This window comes from Ornithorhynchus anatinus, chromosome 12 (genome assembly GCF_004115215.2).
Source record: "Ornithorhynchus anatinus isolate Pmale09 chromosome 12, mOrnAna1.pri.v4, whole genome shotgun sequence".
Classification (NCBI taxonomy): domain Eukaryota; kingdom Metazoa; phylum Chordata; class Mammalia; order Monotremata; family Ornithorhynchidae; genus Ornithorhynchus; species Ornithorhynchus anatinus.
In genome coordinates, this window is record NC_041739.1 from 25,387,989 (window position 1) to 25,410,005 (window position 22,017).

At 43.1% G+C, this 22,017-nt stretch overlaps 1 protein-coding gene across 5 annotated transcripts in view; it reads left to right on the top strand.

The window, feature by feature from the left end:
- The window catches only part of ANAPC10 (anaphase promoting complex subunit 10), a 69,523-nt gene extending 54,818 nt beyond the window's left edge, over positions 1-14,705 (top strand). For 4 of the 5 annotated variants that reach the window (XM_007668432.3, XM_039913739.1, XM_007668433.4 and 1 more), the window contains one exon: positions 14,332-14,705. In XM_007668432.3, coding sequence (XP_007666622.1) covers positions 14,332-14,562 — 231 coding nt within the window. In that variant the 3' untranslated portion in view covers positions 14,563-14,705. The remainder of the gene's footprint in view (positions 1-14,331) is intronic. The other variant, XR_003763264.1, reaches the window with a different exon arrangement.
- The last annotated feature ends 7,312 nt before the right edge of the window (positions 14,706-22,017 follow it).

Below are 22,017 nucleotides of genomic sequence, written 5' to 3' on the forward strand. Positions count from 1 at the left end.
GGTGAGACTTTATCACTTAGGAGGGAGTCCCCCTTTTCCCCACCAACGCTGGGCTTGTTTAGGAGTTGAGGTATTTTTAGCTAGCCCCTGACCTTGGCCACAGGAGAAGGAGAGAAACCCTGGGCATATGTGATACTTGTGCCTATCTTGGAAAAAACTGCCGATATCTGATGTCTGGACTGGCAGAGTTTTCTTTACTTCTAAAAACCCTAGGACCAATCATTTATGGGGGCTGTCCTTCCATTCACAGCATAAATCTCAGGGCACGACATCACAGATCATCCTTTCAGAAAACACTGTTCTTTGCCCCGGATAGACAATTTTTTTTTTTTGCCCTCCCGCATCCCAGTTACTTTCTGGGATTTCAATCTCCATTTACTTTCTGGAATATCTGGTCCTTAGGTTCGAACCCTTGCTCTGTGCTTGTGGGCTTTACCCAAGGTGCTTCGTTTACCTTTGTCTTCCTCATCCTCCCTTCTCCTAGGCAGGCAGCACATCTACCAACTTGGTTATATTGTACTTTTCCAAGTACTCAGTACAGCTCCCTGCACAGTCAGTGCTTAATAAGTATGATGGACCGACGCTCTCCATAGCCTTGATGTCGGTTCAGTGGAAAGATCATAGCTCTGAGTTTTGGTCCTGAATTTGAGGACCCAGATATATCCATCATTATCAATGGGTGATTCCATCGCTAAGCTCGTTACCGTTGCAGTTTGGTCCTAACTTAGTAGGAGAACCAGCAGAGGATAGTGTTAATGAAGCCAAGGTTAGATAATGTTTCTAGGGGAAGGGGGTGACCCACAGTGTTGAAGGGCAGCTGAGAGGTCAAGGAGGATTAGGTTGGAGAGAGACTGTTGGAAGGAGATCATTGATGACCTTTGAAAGGACAGCTCGTGGATTGAAAGGGGCAGAATCCAGATCGGAGGGGGGAGAATTGGAAGAGAGGAAGTGGAGGCAGCAAGTATAAACAACTCACTCAGGGAGTTTAGAGAGAAATGGTAGGAGGCAAAAAGGGGGGGGGGTGATAGCTGGAGGGAGCCGTGGGGGTCACGGGAGAGATGTTTTCGATAGGGATACTTGAGCATGCTCGAAAGCAGTGGGAAGAAGCTTTTGGAGAGTGAACAGTTGAAGATGGCCATCAGTGAGGAAGGACGAAGGGGGCAAGTGTTTTGGTAAGATGCAAAGGACTGGGGTCGGCGGTGCAGGTGGAGGGGATGGATTTGGAGAGGAGGTGGGAGATCTCTTTGGATACTGCTGGGAAAGATGGGAGAGTCAAATAAAGGGGAGGCAGGAGGAGGGACGGGAGAGAAATAAGGGAAATTTTAGAGAGAGCATGCCTGATGATTTCAATTTTCTCATTAAAGTACTTGGTCAAGGCCTTAGGGGAAAGAAATAGGGGATGGGGGTTTGAGAAGGGAGTTAAACATCTGAAACAAGTGGTGAGGGCATTGGCATGGGAGTCAGCAAGGATGGAGAATGCTGGGTAGGGCAGAGGACCAAGTTAAAGGAGGTGAGGATGAAATGGAGATGAACGGCATCTCAGATGGACAAATGGGCCCAGTAAAGCAGTGTGGCCTAGTGAAAAGAGTGAAGGAACACGGGCCTGGGAGTCAGAGGATTCCTATGTTCTAATCCCAGCTCTGCCCCTTACTGCTGTGTGACTTTGGGCAAGTCACCGGGCTTCTCTGTGCCTCAGTTCCCTCGTCTACAAAATGGAGATTCAATACCTGTGCTTCCTCCTACCTAGAATGTGAGCCCCATGTGAGAACTGATTAACTTGTATCTACCCCAGCACTTAGTACACTGCTTGGCACATAGTAAGTGGTTAACAAGTACCATAGTTATTCTCATTATGGAGAAGGTCAGCCTACTACTTGGACTTCCACCAGGAGACCTATGATGGAAAGCTAGGGGGAAGTGTGGATTTGAAAGGGAGGATGCTGGCGGGACGTCGGTATGGATGTCCCATCACCTGCATGGATTAGCTTTTCTTGCAGAACCAGACTGTGAACTAGTTCAACCACATGGTGGAGGATGATGCTTCCTATTCCTCCACCGCTTTCTATCCAGATGGCATAATAAAAACATGCATTAGAGCAGAGAGGAATGAACTAGATAGGAATCGTTGTTCCTGTATCATGAGCAAGGGCTACAGAAACTAAGGAACCCACCCGAAGCTATATATTTCGTCTCGGGTAAACCTGACGCGGATGCTTCTATCTGCAACAGCACCTACCTTGCCAGCAACCTCTTGGCCTGCGGCAACTCTGAGAATAGCGACGTGCAGCAGTTCCTGATGTTTCTGCGGTGGGATCGGACCTGGAGAGATTTGAGAGGGATGCACTTCCCCAGTTTAAACGTCCGCTTTCCGACTCTTCATTGTCGGCTGTGCAAAAAGGGGTGGCTGACCCGTGAGCTTAAAAGGATTGATTAGTCCTGACCGAGACTCTCGACAGCGCTCTCTCTACCGAACTGAACCATTATTGTGTCTGCCCAAGCAGTTTGCGTGGCAGTTTATGGCGGAGGGGAGGGAAATCTGAGTGGGTACTGCCTGCTACTTAATGACCAGTGGTCGTTAAGGCTCCCCATAGAGCTAGTCCCCAAACCAGTCCCACAAAGGGAAAGTTGATACCTAATTTTGTTTGTTGCAGTTCCACCTGGCTTGGCCTTGGCAGGCCAGGCACCAGGTCCTTTGTGTAACTTCTATGCCTGTCTCCCAGAATGACCTACAACTAAGCTCAACTGGTAATAATGATCTAAGGCACTGGCTCCTCGCTCACCTTTTCTCCCCCAAATCACATCTTCTCCAAGAGGCCTTCCCCACCTAAGCCCTCATTTCCCTTACTGCTTCTCCCTTCTGCGTCGTCCTTACACTTGGATTTCTACCCTTCAATCACTCCACCCTCAACCGTACAGCACTTAGGTACGTATCTGCAATTCATTTATATTGTGTCTCCTGTCGACTGTAAGCCTCTCGTGGACAGGGAACATGTCTATCGACTCTCCCAAGCACTCTTCCAAACAGTCTGCCCGCAGTAAGCGCTCAATAAATATGATTGATTGCTAGACTCTGAGTGTCCTAAGGCCACCCAGAGTAGCGGCAGAGTATTGCTCCAGGGGTGGGGAATCTGGGAAAACCCATAATGTTTCCCATCAGTGAGATGAAAGTAGTGATGACAGGGTTTCTGAGAAGAGACGTGTTGCTCGGGGAAAAAAGGGGGAAAAGGCTCTGATTTTCTGCTGATCTTTCTTGGTTTCCTTCCCCTGCCCCAGGTCTCTGTATCTGTAGTCCAGGATTTAAGAGATAGAACGGATGTATATCTTCATTTATACCTACGCAGCCTCTCACGGTGCATGTGAGTTAGATTCCAAGGGTAAGGTTTGTCCAGAAATAGAACTTTCTCCTGAGACGTTCATCTGAGAAAAATGCCAGTTCCTCAGGCAGTAGCAGTTACTGAAAGTTGATTCTGTGGAGAACCCTGTGCTAACCTGTTGGGAGAATATAATAAAGATCCCGTTCCTCAAGGAATTTATATTCTAGTTCCTCCTGGAGGTGTGTTAAAATGGGGATTGAGACTGTGAGCCCCACGTGGGGCAGGGACCATGTCCAACCTGATTTGGTTGTATCCCCCAGTGCTTAGTACAGTGCCTGGCACATAATAAGCGCTTAACTAATACCACAGTTATTATGTGGTAAGAGTCACTTTTTTTCTTTTAACTCCCAAACATCTTTCACAGTGTTGGCATCTTCAACCACTTCGTCATAGCCGAAATGGCTCAGTAGTCTGAGGAGGGAGTTTCTGTTTGGAAAGAGACCTGGATTATAATCTCAAATCCTGTCATTTGACTCCCTGGGTGATTTCAGGCCAGTCACCTAACCTCCCTCCCTCAGTTTCCACATGAGTAAGATGACAAATTCAATTTCCTTCTTCCACCTATTTCCAGGAAGTTGTGTGGACAAGTAAAATGACTGATGGGCCAGCGTTTTGAAAAAAGTCAAGGAGTACTCTATAAATTAGCAGTATTACAAATACCATGTTTCCATTTCTTAATCTACTTTTAGGGATCCCTTTCCAAACGTTTTGGGTCTCAGTAACGCCCATTCATTTTGATATTTCTTTGAGTCATTACTGGGCCAAACATTTAGTAGACTACTTCATATCTGTCAGTTTCATTTACCAGTTGCTACCTTATTGAAATGTTAAATTGTTACTTAGACGTAGTTACGCTTTTTTCATACGGTTCGTTTCTTTTGGCCACTTTCCTCTCTTCGGCAGACCAGTTTGTAGGTTAAGCAAGACCCGTCAACAGGAACTTTTAACTCCAATCCCTTGATTTTCGTTCTCATTTATTTCTTTTGTTGCCAAGATGGTTTGCCCAGTAACACTTTCGTCTCGTATTTATTTTTCAATTCTTAGGGATGCTGCTGGCCAATCAAACAATGGCATTTATTGAGTGCTTACTAAGTGCAGAGCACAGTAGTAATAATAACGGTGGTATTTGTTAAGTACTTATTGTGTGCCAAGCACTGTTCTAAGCACTGGGGTAGATACAAGGTAATCAGGTTGTCCCACGTGGGGCGCACAGTCTTAATTCACATTTTACAGATGAGGTAACTGAGGCACAGAGAAGTTAAATGACTTGCCCAGGGTCACATAGCGGACAAGAGGCAGAGCCGGATTAGAACCAGGCTCTCTCACTCCCAAGCCCGTGCTCTGGTCACTAGGCTATGCTACCTCTCATAATTGTGGTATTTGTTTAACGCTCACCCTATGCCAGGCACCGTTCTAAGCGCTGGGGTAGATATAAGATCATTGGGTAGACAGTACGACGGAGTTAGCAGGTACGTTCCTTGGGGGCCTCAATGAGTACGTTCCCTGCCCTCAGTGAGCTTACAGTCTAGAGGGGGAGACAGACAGCATAAATCAAGGATTTATAATATGCAATTTAAAGATATGTACATAAGTGCTGTGAGGTTGAGGCTACTGTGCCTTCCGCAATCACTTTCACATCAGCCAAGTCTGGAAAGCTGGACGTTTTCCTTCTGAGACTCTCCAGGAACTCTTCTCTGCATTGAAACCTCCCCAGATTTATCTGTCCAAGGAGAATGTCTCTACCATCTAGGGCGGAGGGGACTGGCGATGGTCACAAACTCACCTTCATAGGTGGTCGTCTATTCACTAGGCAGAAGATGTTGCTGCTCACAGTAGGCTCTTTGACGGAGTAAGCTTCTGTGTTTCTTGTTAAGCCGCTCTTGTGGTGTTCCTCCTTTTGACTCACTTGGAACTTCTGAAGTTTCTCTTGGATCAGGTAACGTTTTTTGCTGGAACCGGTGCATCATTGCTATTAACTGGTTCTCTTCCTTCCTAAGTGAAGAGATGGCCGAAATCCAGAATGTGCTACTTCATGTGTTGACAGTTCCAGTATTGGAATTATGCAGTATCCCACTGAGGCTCAGCTGTGGTAGCTACATGGGGGAAGATGGCAGTTCAGGGGAAAAAAGAAAATCACCTTTCACTAACAACCTTGGTATTTGGCCTTTATTCCCCTCACTGTTGGTTGGGGGCAGGGGGTAGGGAGATTGCTGTGTGTGTAGCAACAAGAAAGGACAAGTAAACAGAAAAAAGAAAATTTCCCCCAGTTTCCATCGTTTATTTTCTTTCTTAATTGACAGGTTTAGTTCATTGATACTGCCTTCTATTTTTTGAAAGTGAGATTTCTTTACCCTGGGGTGAATTATACATACACATATATATACATATATACGTATGATATATATATATATATATCACTCTCTTCTTGGAAGGACGTAATGTTTACTGAAATACCTACTGCTTTGGAAATTAAGATTAGTCTGACTGTTGAGTAAAGAATAAGCATAGTATCGGTGGCATACAGGATGCCCAAGAGCTAGGCTGAGGGCCAGTTTAATGGCATTGCTTTGAAACCAGTATCCCTTGCAAGATTTTTCCCACAGTGCAGGGATGCGGGGAGGATTCTCAATGGTAGCTGAAGTGAGGAAGGAAGTTGTGCATAGTGGGAGAAGGTATCTAATTTGCCCAGACGTTATCCAGCATTCCCAGTACTGGCCACGGAATTTGCACTGTGGTTCAGGACATTAGGACCTTCCTGCCAACAGAGCGAATCCTTGTCTTTCAGTAGGCCCCAGGAGATCACCTAAAAAACATATGCAGTGACGTCGTATGGCCATTCAGAAGCAACTGTGGTCAAGCGATGGGTTGAGGTTTTGAAGAAGTATTCATTTCAAGTTGATATGAGAAACTATTTCAATCTTATACCTTTGCAGATATGTTTTTGTGAGAACCCATTTTGGCGAGGACCAAGTGAAATTACTTGGAACCTATCAAAAAGGCACTGAATTATATGGAAGGGAGGATGAAGGCATAGGGAGAGAGCTTGGAACCCAGTGAATTTCTGTAATTCTTTTTGGCCTCTTCCCGATATCTTTCAGCTCTCCAGAGCTTGCTAACGTTCAGGAGTCTCTCAAAGAAAGCTTAGGTGTTTTCTCCCCATCTTAAATTCTAGATGTCTCGTCTGTGTGTCTGCCCCCCACTAGGTTGTATGCTCTTCGATGGCAGGGATCACGTCTTCGAGTCGTTCTCTCCCTAGCGCTTAGTGCAGTTCTGTGCACGTAGTAGTCACTCCTCAAAGGCTATTGATGAGGTGGTCGATTGATTGGCTGTGTGAGGACTCAGCTGCAAATGCTTCTGAATGGAGTTAGTGGCTAGAGAGACCCAGGCCCACCGGAGCGGGTATTGTTGGAATACTACAAACGCTATGCAACCTGGTTTCTGAGAAATAGTGGCTCTCTTAAAATGGGATGAAAGTAGACGCAGGAGGTTGAAAAATGCCTTTTCTAGCCTAATTTTGTTGAAGATGAAGAGAAGCAGCGTGGCTCAGTGGAAAGAGCACGGGCTTGGGAGTCAGAGGTCATGGGTTCGAATCCCGGCTCCGCCACATGTCAGCTGTGTGACTTTGGGCAAGTCACTTCACTTCTCTGGGCCTCAGTTACCTCATCTTGTAAACTGGGAATAAAGAGTGTGAGCCCCACGTGGGACAACCTGATCACCTTGTAGCCCCCCAGCGCTTAGAACGGTGCTTTGCACCTAGTAAGCGCTTAACAAATACCATCATTATTATTATTACCGGAAGTACGTGAGCAACAGTCCAGTCACCAAATATTATTAAGACTGTGAGTCCCATGCGGACTGTGTTTAACCTGATTAATTTGTATCTACCCCAGCCCTTAGAACAGCGCTTGACACATAGTAAGCGCTTAACAACTGCCAACATTATTATGCTCTTGGGGACTGATTACAGTGCCAGAATTGATTACAGTTCTGCTAGTCCTTGCCTGTCGCCTTCCCCATTGAGAGAGCCGAAGTTAGTACGGGACTAGTGGGTGCAGGACACTGCAAAGTACATATAAGAAATTTGCATAGAATATTAATTTGCAGCCAAAGGAACCACAGAGGAGTGGCCCCCACTAGGATCATAATAATTAGCCCAGCATTCTTTGGCATTTCACAAAATTCAACACATGCTCATACGTATACATAATTGTTTTTTTGGAAACCAGACAGAATTTTTCTCGTAAAAGTTACGTTCTACTTTTAAATAGTCTCTAAATAACCTTCGAAGTTGAAATAAGGTAGAATTCCCCGCATTATGACCCACGGCTGTATTTTTGGAGGGGAGTGGGTTGTGGTACTATTTTCCAAACTGCTGAAGCTCTGTTGTCGTGTAGATAAATTTTCTATTATAGCGAGAGGCTTCAAAAACTGAAGGAGCTGAGGTATCGTAGACATTTCTATTGCAACCAGTTCCTTATTCGTAGGGAAAGGGATAATAAAAATGAGTAACTGGGACATAAAATATAATAAATGGAATTTCAGGAGTAGTTCCTATGAGCCAATATTACACGTGCCAGAAGAGGGTCATAAACTTATTGTAAAGAAGGATCAAGTTTTAGTAACACCAAGAAAATGATTCATTCAGTTAGATGCATGGTCTTCGCTAGGATTTTCTCATGGTACCCTAAACATAAAAGCTATGTGTGAGTACAGTAATTTGCATTGCTCACCTCAGTCTTCAAACCCAGTGTTGTTTATTGCTACCCACAAAACATCCGTTTCTGTGTCCACCCTTTCTCGGCCACTCACTATTGAGGGTCCCAATCTCCTATACGAGAGGGAGCGGGACTGAAGAGAGAGGGGAGATGAGAGACGTATCAGCTGGGAGATGAAAAAGAACCCCTGGAAACTCTGTTGGGCCCTCAAGGACCCCCAGATCACAGCTTGAAGGCACCAGTGAAGAGGGAAATGAACTACGAAAAATACACAAAAGCATCTAAGCTAGAATAGATAATGGACAACTTACGCTGTTCTAGTAGAAAAGAGCTTCAAAGTGAAAGGAAAACTAGGCAACATGGCTAAAGGAGGAAAGAAATACCTTTAATTTTAAAAGATAATGAACATTTTACATATCTGAGAGAGGAATGAAGGGGAATACACTTGAAGTTGGGTAGACTGTCCTTTTGGGAGGACTTCTTTATTAAAATACTTTAAATTAAAATTTGATCTCTGGTTTTATTTTCCACCGTGATTACAATAGTACTGTCTGGACAGACTTTTAAAATTGTTCCATGACCTTTAGTTAATGTGATGAAAAGCTTCATAAAAACTGATAGCCACGTGGTCTGAGTTTCAAAAAAAAAAAATCCAGAAAAGCACTTAAAATGGGACAATGTCAGAATAATGGCTTTTTGCTGGCGACTGCTGTTTCCAGAGAACTATAACCGTGGCACAATAGAATGAAGTGTAACGTATGAATAGGTGTTTATTACTTCCATATAGTGAGGCAATTTGAGGCAGGTTAACGGCTAAATTATTATGTATTTACACTAAATGAAATGGACTAATTTTATGATGTGGTCTGAAGAATTCATTTGTACTGTGGTATTTGTTTTATAAGCTATATTGTACAACTTTCCCTGCAATGTCACGCTAAAATCCTACATACTGTAAAAATCATGACATGGCATTTAATATACTGAAATATTTAAAATATACAGAGTGTATCTGTGAAATCCCAATAGGAATAATGTGTAAATCTGGCAGAAGCATTTCAATTCTGAATTGGACTGAGAGTCCCAAGTTTGTTTGGGTTTTTTTTTTTTGGGGTACTCTTTGGAATTCACCGTCCCATTTTGGTTGATTTCTCCCAGACTACCAAAAAGAGATTTACTGCACAGGCCGAAGACATGTAAAGTGTCGTGGGGCTAATTTTCACCAATTAAAATGGCAGTTTTATTTTTAAAGGTGTCATGTCGAATATGGGCTGACTTTTATTTTATGTGATGACTTTCATATCAGCCTCATTTTACTGTTTCAAAAGATGATTTTTCAAAACCACAAGTGGGAATATCATCCTGAGATCTGAAAATCCAATTGAATATTTGAGACTCAGCAACATATTGTTGGTCATCGTAATAACTCATGGAGCAGAACAGAATCTACTATTATGTCCGGTAGAGTGACTCACCCCACCCCCACAGTACCTTGTACGTATCCATCTGTAATTTATTTTAATGTCAGTTTCCCTCTGTAGTCTGTCAACTTCTTGTGGGGAGGGATCATGTCTACTTACTCTATTATATTGTACTTTCCCAAGCAGTTAGTACAGTACACAGTGCACACAGTAAGCACTCAATAAATACCATTGACTGATTTTTGAACTCACTGGTGTTCGGTTGGCGGGTGTTGTTTTTTTTGTTTGTTTAATGATATTTGATAAGGGCTTTTTACAGGCCAAGCACTGTACTAAATGCCGGGGTGGGTACAAGCTAATCTGGTTGGACACAGTCCCTGTCTCAGGTGCGGCTCACAGTCTTAATCCCCATTTTGCAGATGAGATAACTGAGGCACACAGAAGTTGTGACTTATGCAAGGACACCCAGCAGACAAGTGGCAGAGCTAGGATTAGAACCCAGGTCCTTCTGACTCCTAGATCCGGGCTCTAATCCACTCGACCATACTGCTTCTCCACCACGCTGTGGTGTTAAGTAAGCAGACCTTGCACCCGATGCATAAAAGGTAAATAAATAATTGAATTGGCTTTTAAAAAATAGGTGTAGTTTAAACATACTTGTAACCGTAAGAACTTTGGGATATGAAGTTTATTCTTTGTTACATATCTTGTTACCTAGTTTTCCCTTTTTTCATCTCTCTGGTAATTAAAGCACAAGATTAGGAATCAAGTGTTCTAGATTCCTTTAACTTCATTATTCTTCCATTTCCCCTTTCGGATGGGTGATGTGAGGATACCTTGAAGGGGTGAAGAGAGGAATAATTCGTATTTTCAAAAGCGCTTGATATTTGGTTGAAAAATGCTACCTTTTGGCAGACTAGTTTCACATGAAATGCAAAGTTGCTTAATCGTCAAATTATTCATCCAATAATCAAAATGCTTCTTGGGAGAGAGGGTGCTGTATCAGTGACCTGAAAAAGGAATTGAGAAAATGCTCATTAAATTGCAAGTGATCCTAATTTAGGTGTGACTGCTAAAATGTAGGAAGACAGGAGGGAAACTCTTGAAAGGACATCTTAAATGAAAGGAAATGGTCCTTCAAGAGCAGGATGAAGAGGAAGGTAGTATAAAACTCGGTCTCAAACAGAGGATAAGGAAAGTGTGACATTGCAAAAGTATGTATTTAAAAACACCCACCTGGTCATAGTTGAGACAGGAGTGAGGTGCTATAATTTAAAGACACAGACATGAGAGAGGGATCTGCTAGTAGGATAATGCCATTCATTCATTGTATTTATCGGGCACTTACTATGTCCAAAGCAGTGTACTAAGCGCTTGCTGCCCACAATAAGCTCATAGTCTAGGGGGGAGACAGACATTAATATAGATAAATAAGCATACACATATGCCATGCAGGAGAATAAATTGTTCCAGAATTCTCTACATTTATTTGACTCTCGATAATGAACTGTGTCCCCTTTTAATGAACGCTTTTTGAAAATTAGGAGAAACTGAAAGGCCAGAGAAACGTGACAAAAATAATTGGACTAGAAACCAAGTCCTGTATTTGAAGGCTTATGTAGGGAGAGTTTGGAAAAAGGGAATAGTTTGGCATGATGGAAAGAAAACTAATGAATGACGAGCTTGTTGTGGGCAAGTAATGCATCTGCCAACTCTGTTATAGTGTACTCTCTCAAGCACCTAGTACAGTGCTCTGCACACCGTAAGCACTCAATAAGTACGATTGATTGACTGTTCCAAGAATTTTATGAAGAGGTGGGGGAGATGAATTTTTTCTCCATGTTCAAAGTGGAATTGGGCTTATGTTGCTGTGTTATCTAGGCCTCAGAAGAAGGTCCCAGACCGAATGGATGATTAAAATATTGGATTGGGCTACCAAGAGTTGGAAGTAGGGGTGAAATCAGTGTATGCAGTGCCTGCTGTCTTAGAATGTATATTGGCATAACCAAAGAGATTGTAATCTACAGTATTTTTCAAGCAGTATAGATCCACGATGAAACCAAATCGAGTCTTCTGTCAACAATGTTGCTTCCAATATGTATTGAGGTGCGCAAGGAGGCTGAGGTATAACATCGTGGCCTAGTGGAAGAGCATAGGCCTGGGAGTCAGAAGGACCTGGGTTCTAATCCTGGCTCCTCCACTTGTCTGCTGTGTGACCTTGGGCAAGTCACTGAACTTCTCTGTGCCTCACTTACCTCAGCTGTAAAATGAGGATTGAGACTGGGAGCCCTATGTGGAACAGGGACTGGGTCCAACCTGATTAATCCTGGGTTTTAATCCTGGCTCTGCCACTTGTCTGTTTTGTGACCTTGGGCAAGTCACTCAACCGCTGTGGGCCTCAGTTACCTCATCTGTTAAATGGGGATTAAGACTGTGAGACCTATGTGGGTCAGGGACAGGACTGTGCCCAACCGATTACCTGGTATCTACTCCGGTGCTGAGTACAGTGCTTGGCACATAGTAAGCGCTTAACAAATACCACAGTTATTATTATTCTGAGATACCCAGCTGACTGCAGGCTGTGTAGGCGAAGGTCAGCTCTGATTGCTCTGCAACCTTTTCCCTAGCCGTTTCTCCTCCTCTGCCACAGGGCATTTGTCCCGAGAGGACTGACTAGCCAGATGGTCGGTGTGATACCAGAAAGGACCTGCCCCAAGCTGCAAGCTCCCTAACACTAGTATCATTGGAAGTTCCGGAGTTTGACCCCGTGTCTTTTAAAGTACTCGATATTCGCCGCACCCTCCGCCCCTCAGCACTTATGTACCTATCCATAAATTATTTATATTCTGTCCGCCTCTCTAAACTGATTGCGGGAAGGGAATGGGTCTGTCGGCTCTGTCGTGTTGTAAAGCAGCGTGGCTCAGTGGAGAGAGCCCGGGCTTGGGAGTCAGAGGTCATGGGTTCGAATCCCGGCTTGGCCACTTGGCAGCTGGGTGACTTTGGGCAAGTCACTTCACTTCTCGGTGCCTCAGTTACCTCATCTGTAAAATGGGGATTGAAGACTGTGAGCCCCACGTGGGACAACCTGATTCCCCTGTGCCTACCCCAGTGCTTAGAACAGTGCTCGGCACATAGTAAGCACTTAACAAATACCAACATTATTATTATTACTCTCCCGTGTGCTTAGTGCAGTGCTCCGCACACAGGAAGCTACTCAGTACATACCATTAATTGACCGATTGATTGACCTGCAGAACCTCTTGGGATCTTTTCCTTGGATCCCATTCTTCAGTGCTGAGCTTTCCGTAAAAATTTGTCCCGGAGATCTTTTTATCTGTCGTACGTCTGTATTAGACCACCCCATCGTATCCGAGTTCTGATCATCATTTCCTCAGTGCCCGTGATGCGGCAAGTTTACAGGAGTTCAGATTTGGGATGCGCCGTTGCCATATTTTGCGGGGCTACCTGCCTCATCGCAGATGGAACACAGTTGAGTTGTTTTATATGTTGTCGGTATGCTGTCCGGGCCTCCCAGCTCCCTAACCGTGCCGCTATGACCATGGCAAGCGTAGACCTCGCTCTTCACCTTTCCAAGAACAAGCTTCTAGCTTTCCAAATGTTGTGATGACCACGTCGGTTGGTCATGAGGTGGGGTTATCAATAAGACAAACAAAGCAGCAGCATTTAGTAATGGAAAGAGCACAGGCCTGGGAGTCAGAAGACCTGGGTTTTAATCCCAGCTCTGCCAATTGTTCGGCCCGTTTCTTGATGTGAGACCTTGGACAAGTCACTTCACTTTTCTGGGCCTCAGTTTCCTCAACTGTAAAATGAGGATTAAGTAGCTGTTTTCCTGCCTACTGAGATATGTGCCCCATGTCGGACAAGGACTGTGTCCAACCTAATTAACTTGTACCTACCCCAGCACTTAGAACAGTGTTTGATACATAGTAAGCCCTTAACAAATACCATTAAATAAAAGAAGTGAAATCATGCTGCCCAGGGAGCAGCTTTAATAATAATAATAATAATAAAAATTATAATGATGGTATTTAAGGGCTTACTATGTGCCAAGCACTGTTCTAAGCACTGGGGTAGGTACATGGTAATCAGGTTGTCCCACGTGGGGCTCACAGACTTAATCCCCATTTTACAGATGAGGTAGCTGAGGCACAGAGAAGTTAAGGGACTTGCTCAAAGTCACACAGCTGACAAGTGGTGGAGCTGGGATTAGAAACCACGACCTCTGACCCTCAAGCCCGGGCTCTTGACGTTAAACCAGGTTGCTTCTACTAAGCCAGGCTGCTTCGAAGCCGTGGCTTTAAGCTACGTATGCTCAGTGAATCCCACTGGAGTAGGAATAGTGATGTCAGGCACCGGTTGAAGCTTATCTTCAGTCTCTTTCAGTCTGATCACGAGTCGAAAGCACTTAGCATCTTTCGAAAAACTTTGAGTGGAGCAGCTCTTCACTAGGTACATGGGGAATACGCAGAAGGAGTATATAACACTTTCCCTGATCTCGCGGAGTTTATATTCTAATGAGATAGACAAGCATACATTCATATACAACCACTAAGACCTTGATCACCTTTGGAGATGGAATTTTCCTGATTTCTTCATCCTGAAGCTTCGTGGAGTGGATTATGGAAGAAATGAGTTTTTAGACATATTGAAAGTGGCTTGAAGGGGCTATGTGAATACTCCTATCATTGAAGATATAATTAACCCTAAGACACAGTCTTTTGTAGATCTGATTTACTGCTATGCAATAATTTATATTCATCGTAGGAAAACATAATCTGTGCTTTTGTTTTTTCTTGGCAGCAACTTGAATTAGTGGAACCAAGTGGGTGGATTCATGTTCCTCTAACTGATGCTCATAAGAAGCCAATTCGCACATTTATGATACAGATTGCCGTTTTAGCTAATCATCAAAATGGAAGAGACACTCATATGAGACAAATTAAAGTATATACTCCTGTGGAAGAGAGCTCTATTGGTAAATTTCCTAGATGCACAACGATTGATTTCATGATGTATCGTTCAATAAGGTGAATTTTTTTGGAAATAGGAAGTCGTCAAAGAAAAAGGCCCCGTTTTCTTTAACTGTCAGTTTCAGTTTTCTTAAAATCATGTTTGTAATTTTACGTGTACATTTTTTTGGTTTTGTAATTTTAATAAATAATATGACAAAACAATTTCTGGGTTACAAATGGCTATTTTTTTGATTTTTTCATTGTGTGGAATAACATATTTGTTTGAATTTCTATGAATAATGTTAAAATAATTTACTTCAGCAACAGGGCAACAAAAATTGTCGTATTTGTTTTACACTATAAAGTTTGAGGAATGAAACAGTGTGAACCGTGTACGTTTTTATTCACTTACCAGATGGTTGAAAATGCTTTCACATTTGGGTTTAAATTGGATCAAAATTCAAAGTTAATAGGTCACTTTCTGTTTTTTTTCTGTCTAGGAAAGGCTTGTTATTTTAATAGAATGAATCCTTTAGCAATTGTATATTTTGAAAAGGATCCATTGCGGCGTGATGCATGTCTTCTGTAGAGAAAGTTATTTCAACTACTCTTTTTTTCTGTAGTAGACCTTGAAGTGGAAGTGGAAGTTCATTGTAGTTCATATGGCCATATTATTAAATTGTATTTCCTATATTTCCTGTATAAGTAGTATTCCATATGGCCTGCTCCTACAGACTGGTTAATGATGTAAATGTTATCTAAGGAATGTACAGACCACATACTCCTATTTCCTAGAAAATTGTTTTGAAATATCTTAAAGCAGAAATGCAAAGCAGTCCACTTCTGAACTGGATACAAGTCCTGACTATTGTGTCTGAGTCGAGAGCCACACAAGGCATTGAGGGAAGGTGAGGGACAGAGAATAAGTTCAGAAGCAAAGCCAGATTGGCTGATCAGTCGTTCAGCCAACCCTGTGTTTTATCGCCATGTTCTGTTCCGCTTGGAGAGCAGCGTGAGGGTTACCGTCTCTGACTTTTATTATATCTTCTCTTCTGTCAGACGATTCTGGACTTCTTACTCAGGTATTTCACCCCCTGCTTTTAATCTCCTTGTGCAACTCTGTTGTATATTGTTTGTGTGACAAGTTTCCTTTTGTTGGTTTTTATTTCTGCCTCCTTCGAACTCCAGTGGGTTCTTCCTCATCCTGATGGTTTGGGATTTACTCAACAACAAGGTCACAGTTATTACTAGCGATTCTGTGTTCTCCCTGTCTGTACCCTTCAGCTACGTCTCATTTAGCCTTCCTTTTGATTACCCTTCAAACCTAATCTCTTCAGTCTTTCCTTAAATGGATTCACTAATCATCATGGTTGCCCATCTCTGAATCTTCCCCAGCTATTTTATATCCTTCCTAAAATTTGGTGAACAGAACTGCTTTTAGTATTTTAGGCATGGATGTACCTTCTTGTTCTTCTCCTTCATAGGAGTGTTTGGCTCTTATCAGCTTATCAGTGAAGTATCCGGACTGCGGAGGAATTGGTGCCGTCGTAAAAAGCTGCAAAACTAGCCTTCCTGGACATCAGGGACTTTCCAGGAGATTCCTAGTCTCCCAGGGGCTCCAAGCAGGGCAGCTCAACCTTTCCAGATTCCTTTTCTCTACAAAAGGAAGTCAAGCTGCAAACTGAAGCTCCTTCAGTAACTTCAGAAGAAGCTCCTTACCGTAAGGTGTGTGTTCATACCATTGACCCTCAGCAAAACAAAGGGACATAGAATAATAACTATGGTTTTTATTACGCGGTTTCCCCGTGACAAGATGGGGGAAGTAGTAATGATAGTACTTATTAAGCAGTTATTGTGTACTGAGTGCTGGGAGAGAATATCTAGGTGGGAATTAAACATGAACCCTATCCCTTGAGAGGCTCATATTCTCTCAAGTGCTTAGTATGCAGTAAGCACTCAATAAATACAATTGATTGATTATCTATGCGAGTGGAGGTGGGGAGGACTGGAGGGAGCCACACGGGACCGGCGAAGCGATAAAATGGTAAAAAGGACAAATAGGCAGTACACAAAATAAAAGCAAAAGTCATTAGTTAGCTGTGGCTAGAGGAGCTGAATTTTTCCGTCTAGATAGAGTCCACAACAATAGGGAAGATTCAAGATGGTCAGATAGGACAGAGGTTTCCAGGCTCAGAAGTAGGGAGAGCAGGCATTTTATCCCCATTTTGCACTTGAGACAATCATTACTGTTTTTACTGAACATTTCCAGTAGACAGAGCTCTGAACTAAGTGCTTGAGAGAGTACAGTGGTGTAACAAGGAGCTTACAATCTAACCAGTGACTGGGACAGAATAATAACAGAAGAATAGTATGCTTGCCTGTTTTCCTCGGAGAGACACCCGACTAATGATCTGCGCAAATGATGAGGGCCGGTAGTAATGATTGAGTGGTGATCATAACTCTTGGAAAATAGACTATTCTGAAATTGCTACCTAATAGAGAAAACTGCCCCATTAATCAAAAGCACATCAAATTAAGAGCATTAGTTTTGTCAGATAGAATTATGAATGGCCGTGTAGGAAACTAAGCATACTCTACTTACAGTCTACAATCAACTTACAGTCTAACCGGCGAGGCAGACTCTACAATAATTTATTGGTGGGTAGAAGGAAAAGTGAACCTGTGATATACGCATATATCTTGTCATTTAGGGGCACCTGGCTAAAGTATCTTGAATGAGAAGTAAAAAGAGCCATTCTCCAATCCAGGCATTCCAAAGGAATAAAGGGGATGTAGGATCTGATCTGAAACTGAAGGGGAACTCTGCTTAAATCCTTTGAAGGCTATAAAATAACTACTTGTGGTATTTGCTAAACATTTACCGCGCGCCAAGCACTGCATTAATCACTAGGATAGACACGACAACTGGGTCGGACCCAGTCCTTGTCCCACGTGAAGCTCACGATCTGAGAATGGGGGAGAACGGGCATTGAATCCCCATTTTGCAGATGACGAAATGACAAAAGTTAAGGGACTAGCCCAAGGTCACGGCAGGCAACCGGTGGAGGCACGATTAGAGCCTAGATCCTCAGACTCTCAAAACCATGCCCTTTCTGTTAGGCCAAGCCGCTTCTCCGGTTAAACGTTTACTAACACAATAATTCTAATCGAAGGTACAACCGGAAAGAACGGAAAGTAAACTGAAATAGAGATTTAAAACCACAAACTAAGATTAAACCAGAAGCCCCTCAAATATATTACTAACCCACGCTTCTGTTGTCTTCCTTTATTCATCTTAATTAGGTGATAGAGACATCTTTACCATGTAGAACCTGCTTCCAAGAGCCTAAGGGAGTCACTCCTCACTCCAGCAGCACGAGGAGAAAGGAGTTTGAGATTTTTGGTCTCGGTCCCTCCCCAGAGAAAGCTGATGCTCTGCTCTGTCCAGGACCACCCTCCTTCCCTGAAAACTTGCCACTTTCTCACAGGACCTCGGATCGCTTGTTTCAAAAACACACAGCTGTCACCACGGAGTGACTAGCACAATCTAACAATATCCACATAAATTAGTGCTTAAGTAATAGGGCATATGAAATAAGTGCAAAAGTACCAGAGGCAGTTGTGAAGGCATATAAACTGGAGAGAACAGCACTAGTCGATTGGGAAAGCCCTCCTGAAGGAAATAGAATTTCAGAAAGGCTTTAAAGATAGAACTGTGGTCTTGGTGCATTTGAACTGGAAATCAAATTTATTGAGCGCTCAGTGTGTGTGCAGGGCACTGTACTAATCCCATAGGAGGGTACAATACAACAATATGACACATACATTCCCTGTCCACGTCGGGCTTACGGTCTAGAAGGAATCCTAGGCAGGGACAAAGGGCAAGGATAAGATAGCGTTGGGAGAGATGAGCACAAGGCACAATTACGAAGGTTAAACCGATAGAAGTGAAGATGGTCAGAGGGAGAGGAGTGGGAGCAAAGAGTGTATAAGCAGGAGGAATAGAGCAAAACCCGTAAAGCCGACGCACAGGAGTTTCTGCTTAATAATAATGCTGGTTATTTGTTAAGCGCTTACTATATGCCGAGCACTGTTCTAAGCGCTGGGGTAGATACGGGTCATCAGGTTGTCCCCCGTGGGGCTCACAGTCTTCATCCCCATTTGACAGATGAGGTCACTGAGGCACAGAGAAGTGAAGTGACTTGCCCAAAGTCACACTGGTAAGCGGTGGAGCCGGGATTAGAACCCATGACATCTGGCTCCCAAGCTCGGGCTCTTTCCACTGAGCCACGCTGCTTCTCTGAGGGGAATGAATGGGTAACCGTATTTTGAGGAGTTGGGAGAAGCGTGTAAAATAACGTTTAGGGCAAGCGATCTGGGCACTTCAGTGAAGTATGGCCAGTAGAGGGGAGATGCCCAGCCAGAAACTCAGGACCAGAGAGGTTATGACTTGTGTAAACAGCAGGCCAGCGGCAGAGCTGCATTTAGAAATCCAGTGTCCTGACTTTCCATTAGGCCACGTTGCTTCCCACAGGCCCCCCCCCCCCCCATCTCCCCAATCTAGCATCATGCTTCTTGGTTTTGAGCCACGTATTTTACCTGAGTTTCTAATGTGATTAAACCACCTCCAGTCCTCTTTCAATTATTTTCCAATCCCAAGTTCATATTCTATCCTTAGTTCCTTTTTCTAAAACGCAGTATCCATTTGTTGAGTTATTTTGGCCTTTCTTCCCTGGCAAGGACTTCAAACAAATCGTTCTGTGAACACTATTACAAGAGTGGCTCTCCACAAACATCCTTCACCAGATACTACAACTGGAAATTATTTTTCCTTATGGGTTCGAGGACTAGTTGTTCCAGAAAACGATCGCCGAGGCCAGCCAAAAACTTCCCCCACGTGTCATCCTGATAAACATTTCAGTTAATCAACATGGCAGTAATTGAAATGCCTCGCTTGTTACTGACCAGAGTTTTGCAGTTTCCCCAGTCTTGTCATTTCTTATGCATGTTCCGTAGCTTGGCCACTGTAAATATTTTTAAATTTATGATTTCTTCCTAAAGATCCATGTCTCTCCTGTACTTTTTTAATGTTATTACCGTCTGCGTTGTTCTTCGCATAAAGTGGCTACTCCCACCCTGCCTTTGATATGGAGTTTATAACAAGGCAACACTTTCACCTATCTAATTTTCTGGGCTTTTAAAATAAGTCTATATGGTTGTCCCTTGTATTTGAAGAAGACACCCTCGACATTAGTGTAGAGGTATATGCATATTTTGATATTTTCATTTTATTCCAATTTCCACATGTGCTAAGATTCGTCATTTCATGCCCAGTCCAATTTGTTTACCTCAAATGCCTCATTTGAGTTTCTGCACGTTCCTTGTAATAATAATAGTAATCATTATCATTGTCGTGGTCGTTAAACCCTTCTGTGTGCCAAGCACTGGGGTAGATACAGTCAATCAGATCTGACCCAGTCCCTGTCCGTTGTGCGGCTTACAGTTTGAGGATAGTCCTACCTCTCCTTACACAGAAAAAGCTGCAGTTAATTTTGAAGCAGGCCGTTGTGTGCTCATGGTCAGCCAAAATCCTGTATACAAGTCCAATTTGATAGAGCTGTTTGAAACAGTAGGAAAGGGCGAAAAGCCTATTTAGTCATTATTAAAACCTTCTGTTTTCACCCAGAAGTGATGACTGACTTGAAAGTTCATAAGCACTGAATTCACAACTCTATCACAATTTGGGTATTAAAGATGATTAAAAGTAGAAATTGAAACTTTGTTACCACTATTTTACTAAATAATTACCTTTAACACAGATTGTAAGCTCCTTGTGGGCAGGGATACTATTAGCTTTTGTATTCTCCCAACCAGTAACAAAGTGCTCTCCACATAATAAGCATTCAATAAGTACCATTGATTTTATGGTCATGTGGAAAGATATTAATGGCTGCACTTTAGACATGAATTCAATTCTTATGTGGTTCATTCCCCCCCCCCCAATCAAATATTATAGACATATTAGAGTTATGTGATTTATATTTGGTAAATATACTTTCAAATAATTATAAGTGCAAAATATACTGGTAAGTATGTCAACTATAAAAAAAAATATTAGAACAGTGCTCTAAAGCCAGCTGCTATTTTTGCCTCAGTCTCTTGAAGATAATCTTAAACACCTGTTTTTGAAGACCAGAATCCCTTGCAGGATTCTACTGGGCAATATTCTTAGAAACCATCCCCTGTAGTTGCAAGGTTTTCCTTGAAATCCACTTTTTCCCTCACCCCAATCATCCACTTCCAATTTCATACATTCCTCCTTCCCAGTACTTGCCCTTGCACCCAGGCACCGTTCAGTCACTTCTTCCTACTACCACCATCCTCCCCCCCACCCACTTCTCTCTCTACACACACATATATCTAACTCCACCCATATTTTCCCCCTCCACCCCTTACCAGAGCCATTGGTGGAATGGGACCTTCAGTAGATAAGTTGGGGACACAAAGAAATTTCAGTGGATGAGTTCTCATTCTTGTCCTAATGGTTGAACCCCCATTATCATTTTGAATATGATAAGTGTATAACTTCTGTTAAAGTGTTGGGAAGTTCCTTAGTTCCTGGCAAGTGTATATGACATTGAAATTGTCAAGCATTTTTGCAGTCTGACTCATAATCTTTCCTGAAATCAGACACTTGAAGATTCTTTAATCAAGTGAATATCTTATGCCTGCCATTTTTCACCTGTTAGGGAGAAAGACATATTATTCAGCTCCTTGGGAGGGAGTTAAAAAATAGCCGTGTTTTGTCTGGGTATGAGAGGGACAAAGTACTAGAGGATGAGGAGACAGCAGGGAGATAATAATAATAACGTTGGTATTTGTTAAGCGCTTGCTATGTGCCGAGCACTGTTCTAAGCACTGGGGTAGATACAGGGTCATCAGGTTGTCCCAAGTGAGGCTCACAGTTAATCCCCATTTTACAGATGAGGTAACTGAGGCACCGAGAAGTGACTTGCCCACAGTCACACAGCTTTCAAGTGGCAGAGCCGGGATTCGAACTCATGATCTCTGACTCCCAAGCCCATGCTCTTTCCACTGAGCCACGCAGCTTCTCTAATCAGAGGGCCAGACCAGAAAGGGGGAAACACAGTTGAAGATGACAGAAAAACAGTTGAAGACGACAGAAAAACCCACAGATGTGTATTCACACGTCTCAACAGAGCCTGTTGTAATTATTTGCAGGGATATTTTCAATAATGGTGATAACTGCTCTTGTCTCTTTTAACTTGAACATCTCCTGTTCCCTTGACTCAAACTCTGCTTCGTGCTGTGGATCTCTCTGTAAGCTAGCGTATCGGGCTGTGTGACTCTGTGTGGTGCTGGCATCTTTTTGAGATATGTGAGAGGAAGAGGCTGAGGCGGCTCCTTATTGGGTCTGTGGACCTTCATTCTCTACAGTTTAATAAGAGTCTGGGTCGGCCTGCTGTGTAACTTTGGGCAACTCACTTAGCTTCTCTGTGCCTCAGTTTCCTCA